This window comes from Silurus meridionalis, chromosome 2 (assembly GCF_014805685.1).
Source record: "Silurus meridionalis isolate SWU-2019-XX chromosome 2, ASM1480568v1, whole genome shotgun sequence".
Lineage (NCBI taxonomy): Eukaryota > Metazoa > Chordata > Actinopteri > Siluriformes > Siluridae > Silurus > Silurus meridionalis.
Genome location: NC_060885.1, coordinates 21,232,137 through 21,239,782, shown reverse-complemented (window position 1 = coordinate 21,239,782; position 7,646 = coordinate 21,232,137). Strand labels below are relative to the sequence as shown.

At 39.1% G+C, this 7,646-nt stretch overlaps 1 protein-coding gene across 1 annotated transcript; it reads left to right on the top strand.

Annotated features, from left to right (window-relative positions):
• Positions 1 to 334: 334 nt before the first annotated feature.
• foxi2 (forkhead box I2) lies at positions 335 to 2,067 on the top strand. The gene is made up of 2 exons (XM_046863819.1): positions 335 to 1,133; positions 1,385 to 2,067. Exons 1-2 carry the CDS (start codon positions 542 to 544, stop codon positions 1,960 to 1,962), a joined length of 1,170 nt encoding a protein of 389 aa, XP_046719775.1. The 5' UTR covers positions 335 to 541; the 3' UTR covers positions 1,963 to 2,067.
• Positions 2,068 to 7,646: the final 5,579 nt, after the last annotated feature.

The following is a 7,646-nucleotide window of genomic DNA, read 5'->3' as shown; positions in this document are numbered from 1 at the left end:
CCCAATTATTAATCCCGGATAATTATATGTATAATGTGCTGCATATGTCCTAATTATAAAGTTCTGTCTTTCGTACATTAAAAAAAGTTATTATTATTTAAAACTTTTAAAGATTTTTATCATCGTCATTTTCTCTTTTTTTTCAATAAATGTTAATAAATGCATCACTTCAAATAAAAAGCTTTATATTCCAAAGCTAAAAAACTAGAAGCGCTGAATTTACAGATCTAATGTATTGCATATCATAAAACCAAATAAAGGTGATGAATGAATCTGGTCCTCTCAGGTAACCACGCCCCCGACTGTGATCGCTGATTCCTATAGGCTGGGAGTGCTGAAGATGCCGGTAAAAAAAAATCTATGGCGCACGGCGCCTTTATAAATGCCTACAAATCCAAACCACTTGTTGCTTGTTGCACGAAGGACGCCGGTGAAAGCAGCGCGCGCTTGAGCCAAAGACAGTGTGTGTGTGTGTGTGTGTGTGTGTGAGTGTGTGCGTGCGTGCGCGCGCTGTGGGATTTTATCAGGATCGTGAGAGTGCATGATGAATTCCGTGGACGCGCAGCTCCACCACGGCTCTGTCTCATCCGTGAGTCCACTCCAGCAGCACAAGAACGCGCACGACGCTCCCGAGATGGCGGTGTACTGCGAGAACTTTGTCTACCACCAGCAGAGTGTGGCGAGCGCGCAAAGGCCAGCCGGTTACGGCCTCGGCGAGTACGCAGCCACCCCGAACCCTTACCTCTGGCTCAACGGCCCTGGAGTCAATTCCTCCCCGTCTTACTTACACGGCAACAGCAGTCCTTCGTTTATAGCTCCGTCCTACGGCTCTCAGAGGCAGTACCTCGCTAACTCACCTGGGTTCGCGGGGCCCGACCTCGGCTGGCTCTCAATCGCAAGTCAGGAGGAGCTGCTGAAGCTGGTGCGCCCACCCTACTCTTACTCTGCTCTCATCGCCATGGCCATCCAAAACGCGCACGAGAAGAAACTCACGCTGAGTCAAATCTACCAGTACGTGGCGGACAATTTCCCGTTTTATAAGAAGAGCAAGGCGGGCTGGCAGAACTCCATCAGGCACAACCTCTCCCTGAACGACTGCTTCAAGAAAGTCCCGCGCGATGAGGATGATCCAGGTGAGTAGGAAGCACACGTCAACAAAATCGTCACAAAACAGACACGTCATAAAAGGAATTTTGATCTGATACACTATAATAATGCATGACAGTAGACCGTCGTGTAGTCTAGGGTACGAGAAGACAAGTGTTTAATCATTGCAACATTTTATACATTATAGATTCTATAGCCTATATTTCTGAATAATTTGGGTGGTTTTTGCGAAGAGAAATGGTGTGTTATGTCTCATAAGGCCATTTTTTGCTCATAGGAAAAGGAAACTATTGGACTTTGGACCCCAATTGCGAAAAAATGTTTGACAACGGAAACTTTCGCCGGAAAAGAAAGCGCAGGTTGGAGTCAGGTACTGGGCATTCCAGCGATGCCAAACCTGAGGACGAGCGACCGGTTGCTGCAGGTGTTAAGTCCTCCGAGAACGCGCACCTCGGCGAGGCTGTGTCTCCGGAAATGGAAATAGACACAACAACCAATGAGAGCCATAGAAGTGGGTCTCCTTCATCTGCTCAATCATCAGCGCCTTGCTTCAACAGCTTCTTCAGCACCATGTCCGGAATGAGCTCGGCTCCAGGCCCCGCGGTTAGACAGGGCTCCCTGGGGCTCATCAGTGAGCTGACCAGTCGGAACATAAGCGCTCTGAGCCCGTATCACGGAGCTGCTGCGACCAACTCTGCGCCACCCGGGGAGCAAAATGAGCACCCCGTGCACTCGAACCGCCCCACGTACTCAAGCGCGTTCGGCGGCGCTCAGAACGCGCAGTACAACGGCCACTTCTACAACAGTTTCAGCGTGAACAGTCTTATATACCAGAGAGAGAGCATGGAGTTATAACTAAAGGATGTCCTCAGGGTGCCTTAGGCCAGCTCTGAATCTGACTGTTTTTTTCAAGACATTTCTTTACATGAAATGAAATAAACAATATATGCAGAACACAAATACTGAAGTAAATATGATGTTTTTTGGTCCACATGGACTGGACTGAAAAAAAAACACCACAGGACTAAGAGTTATTACAGTAGGCCTATTGAAGGGTATTAAGTTAAAACTAAAACATATATAAATAAATAACACTGGCTATGGTGAAATAGCACATGACATGGTAACACTGGGGATTTCACTGTGCAGCATACTGTATAGCTCCACTTGTGCAACAGATATTTGAGCTCCATATTTGAAAGTGTGCATTTATGATCAAATATGTGCATCTTAAACCTCCCTGTTTTTAAGATTTGTAGTCCAGACATATATTTTTTTCTTCATATTCTAGTTTAGAACTTTATACTTTTATTATGGACCAATACAATTTCATTGATTGCACTAATAGTTGGTTGTATTTCTTAGGGGCCGTAGTACATGCAGTCTAAACAATTCCAAATCCAACATTGTAATTGGTGGTGAATGCAAATGTATCCACTTTCAACATTAGTGCTCTCAGCTGTACCAGCTTTACTCTCTTTATTCATCTTTGTCTCTATTGCCACTGTTTTACTGTGTATTTTTTGTAAATTATATAGTTATTTTAAATATATATTTATATTAAATTATGTATTTTTGTAGTCTGTTTCAGAGGACAAAGATATATTTCGTATTTGGATAATAAATTATGAAAACAAAAACATAAGTGCCACTCAGCTAAACTTCAGGCTCATTTGGAATGTTTGTCCAGACATAAAACTCAAAGAACTGGACATTTTTCCTGTTTTTTTTTTTTTTTTGTTTTTTTTTACATCATTTAGACATTTGGACTATTTTTAAAAAATCTTTAATGCATCCTAATTTTTATTTGTATAATATTATTTTCTGTGTATGTATTATTATGCATTATTATTTATGTTTTCTGACCTTTTGTACATTTTCATAGAGTTGATAAAAAAAATCGTATAAATCCTTTTTCTCATCATTTAATTTTTAACATGGATATCTCAACACATTCTATGCTTATAAAATATTTGCTTTATAAGTATATATTCATATAAAATCATCAACAACTTATGCATATTTTTTTCATATTGGAAAGGTTCAGAGTAGGACCTGATTTATCCAAAAAGTCATTAAAGTCATCTTTTCTTGAATGCAAATATTTGATAAACCTCATATAGGGGCATTAAATTTATTGATGATCAATATGCTTTGCTAACTGATTGTAGACATTCACAAACTATTGTATTACTATTTAAAGCAAGACATGTAAAATATTCAGCACATATGGGGATGATGCTGAATTTCTATTCACATCATATGTACAAATCAGACATGGAAAGGCACAAACAGCAAACCCTCAACTTAACTGAACATTTATAGGGTTCTTGAGACCATTGTGAGACCATAATGAAATCATTGTTTAGCACATCACATTCAACATAATAGATAAGCAATCATCTATTATTCAAATTATAATTAGTTTGTATATTTAGCAGCTAAAACATTGGTATTTTAGTCAGTGGTTCACAGTTGTATCAGTATAGGCGAGTCCTACAGAAGTCACTGCAAAAATTCTTAAAAACACTGAACAAGTCTTAATCTTATCAATTCTCTTAGTTGCTGAATAAGTCAACATTTTACATTACCAAATATAAACATTTCCAAACCAAAAAAAATTAAATGTGATACTTACAAAACGTTATAATTCTTCATTCAAAAAATATGAAGGTTATTGGGTATTCATGTACAAAAAACACAGGCCACAGTCAACATCTCCAGTAACTTCTCCAAGACGCTCAGTAAAAGCCAGATAATTTCATTAGAAAACCTCACAATCTGTATCTGAGGTAATTGATGCATTTTAAAACGCACCAATTCTTGACTTTGCCTGGTTTATTGCTCTTTTCACATATATTTTTTTATTTTACTTTACTTGAATCTTCACATTTTCATTCATATGTGCCTTAAGATGTTTGCACAACACTGTATAAAATCATTTTATCTTTTTTTCCCCAGAGCTCATAGTAAGACGAGTGAAATATGTCAGTCTTTTGAAGTAAAAAAAATACAAAAAAGGGGAATCTCATGATGTTTAATTTTGTGTGGACTTTTGATGTACTTATATCAGACTGGGTTTATGATGTAATATGTACAGTATGCAGGTCAGGATCCTGTGATGAGACTAAGAGAAAGACAGAGTGAGAGATTTTCTTATTGGATATTTTCTCTGGTAGAGGGCCAAACCCTCACCACAGATAACGTGGCTGAAACCTCTGTATTAATCTAGAGAGGCACAAAAAACAAAGCTATTATTGTTCTGTATATGTCACACCAATCCTCATGTACATAAGAAGCCAAGTTATGGAGAGAGACAATGAAAGAGAGAGAGAGAGAGAGAGAGAGAGAGAGAGGCTACCTTCCTCTTTTTGTCTTTCCTTCTTTAAGGATGTTAGAATAAACGCTGGGAAGAACCCAACTGGTCGTTTTGAGATTAGGAGAAAACTCCCAGTAAGAAATTCCCTGAGTGAGAAGGGTAGTGCCACCCAGGAGGCGGAGAAGCGCAGAGAGAGAGAGAGAGAGAGAGAGAGAGAGAGAGATTCACAAAGATTCAGTCTGACATATACCTCACAGGAAGACTTCTCAAAGTAAGGATTACACAGTGGAATATCCCCATCATTATTCGTCTGCCCCCACCCCAATTCTGTGAAGTGCCAATACACAACTATATGAGAACAATATGTTCTGAGAAATATTTCAGCTTTGTGGAGCAACCAGACCCAGAATCAAAACCTCTTTTAGAAGCCATTAGGACTTTAGACAAAATATGTCATTACATGTGCATAATTTTATTGCATAATATTAAGGAACACTCATCTCTATTCATACATTGTTAGCACTACACTAAAGTGCAGTGTTGCCATCTCTTAAATCTGTATTTAGGACAGAATACAATCCAAGCACCTGCTCATGAAAGGAACCAATACTGATAAAATTAGGTATATCTATTCTGGCAAAATCACATTTTTGTTAACTTATTCTGCTGTGATTCTTTCTTAAGAAAGCACTGGTGTTAGGGACGGTGGTGTTCTGTCATGGCATCTTGTTTTTAAGTGTGAGTGGGTCATGGGTGTGAGTGGGTCATGAAAACTAACTTTCAACACCTAGATTAGCATCCCCTCCATTATCACTGCTACATCTGTTACTTTCCTGCAACATGGAAGGGTGTTGAGGTAAGGACAGAAAGCATATCAAAAGAAGAATGAGAAGATGATTATATTGTTTTTTGAGTATTTTAGTCTGAGCAAACATTTTGAGATTTGACTTTACAATAAAAGTCACTACGCGTCTCCAACCTGGGAACTGTGTGTGTGTGTGTGTGTGTGTGTGTGTGTGTGTGTGTTTTGCTAGGAGATGCTGTGCCTGCAGCTCTAGGCGAGCTGCTACATGTTTGAGAGGAGGGAAATATGAGAACTGCAGAGTGAGTGATAAAGGGCTGTAATTAAAGTATTACATCGCTTTCCTAATGCTAAGCACAGAGCAGCAGCCCACCACCTCAGTGAGGCACAGCACTCAGCGCTGTCTGGGCCTGAACCCGACCCCCACACCTTAATCACGTGCACACACGCGCACACACACACACACACACACACACACACACACACACACACACACACACTGTGTCATGCTTTACAGTCCAGAGCCCAGGTTTTTAAAACCAAATTTAATGTTAAGTTAATTTAACTTTATTTCAGAATGTCAAAATTTCAGTCATTCCTCGTGTTTTACATGTGTTCTGAAATATTGTATCACAGGTATATCGTAAATTAAGCTTATGTAATTGCATGTAGTTATAGAAATGTGAAAATCTGAAATCTACAGGGATATGTTGTGATCCCTCAAATTTCATCCTAAGCTAACCAAACGTAAAACCTTTACTCCCCATGTGCATTAATGAGCCTTGGCTGCCCATCACCCTGACGCCGGTTCAACACTGTTCCTGCCTTGGACCACTTCTGATAGATAATGACCACTGCAGACCAGAAAAACCCAGCAAGAGCTGCAGTTTTGGAGAAGCTCCGAACAAGTCGTCTAGTCATCACAATTTTGCCCTCATCAAACTCGCTTAAATCCTTACCCTTGCCCATTTTTCCTGCTTCTAACACGTCAACTTTGAGAACAAAATGTAAACTTGCTGCCTGATATATTCAACCCACTAACAGGTGCCATGATAAAGAGATAATTAGTGATATTCACTCACTGGTTGTAATGTTATAACGTCCTAATATTATGTCTGATCAGTGTATGTATGGTAAATATTTGAAATAAATTAATTCAGCAGCAGTAAAAATAAATTAAATATATATTAAAAAAACATATAAAATAATCCAATTGTTTGCAAGGATGTTGCTACAAAATTCCAGTAGCAGTTGGATGCTGTCTGGTGGTTGCTATAACATTGTAAGTAGTTTCTAAGATGTTGCTTGAAGAGAGTAGTGGCTTGGTCTATATTTGTCCAGTGTAGTGATTTGTGTATGTGTGTGTGTGTGTGTGTGTGTGTGTGTGTGTGTGTGTGTGTGTGTGTGTGTGTGTGTGTAGGGTGCTCAATTAAGTGGTTGCTTTACCTATCATGTGGACTGAATGAGTAGAGAGTGAGTCAGGGTGGGTGAACAGCGGCCAAGGTGTCCGTCATTATTTTTACGCCTGTCATGTCTCATGAGGTCAAACAGTGTGGGATGGGGGAGTCAGACACACAAGTAGGCTCTTCACAGAGGATTATAATCAACAAAGCAGAGTCCACACCTGCAGAGAGAAAAACAGAGGAGAGAGAGAGAGAGAGAGAGAGAGAGAGAGAGAGAGAGAGAGAGAGAGAGAGAGAGGAGGGAACCAAACTGCATCATTACTGAATGAGTGAGACCAGTGAAAAACAACACCTGCATACTGTCCAAGTGTGAAGTGAAGTGTATGAAGTGCAGTCGGTATGCCACAGAAACTTTTGTCCCTACACATAGAAATTAGATGGCTGTGTTACATTTGTGCTATACTTAAAAACACTTTTTGGCTGTGGGAACTATTTACCCAATTATTTTTTTTATTAAAATAAGCTTTTTAGTGGGGGCAAACTCAAGATCCATTATTTATTGAAGAAATGTTTTTTTTCTATAAAATTTTCTATGGAAAAGCAGTGATGATCCTTTTTCCCTTTCATGAATCTTCATTAGTTTGGCACCAGCAGCGTTTGACATTGGCATTTGATCTCTCCTTTAGTCTTTTAGAACCCTCACCTCCTGGAACTAAAAGGCTTACCACAGTAATTATACTAAATGTGTAATTATCATGATGAAGGTTATGATCTTTTAGGTGTACCGCAGTGGAGTGTAAACACCCTTAAAAGAGTTAATGTATTCCAACAGGTAAAAGTTATTGATCTGGGTAAATATGTACAGCTAATCATAATGGCCTTATATATCTTTATAATATCTTTCTAATCTGAAGCACTTTATAAAGCCCCAATTAAAGGTTATTCTAAGATGGATTTGTCATTGTTTTTTTATTTACTAATACATTACGTAAATACAAATGTTTTACAATGATGG

Bases quoted from the DNA above. Each gene is read 5' to 3' on its own strand.
- foxi2 (XM_046863819.1), top strand. From the start codon at position 542: ATGATGAATTCCGTGGACGCGCAGCTCCACCACGGCTCTGTCTCATCC. The intron at 1,134-1,384 runs GTGAGTAGGAAG...TTTTGCTCATAG, and splicing joins GCGCGATGAGGATGATCCAG to GAAAAGGAAACTATTGGACT.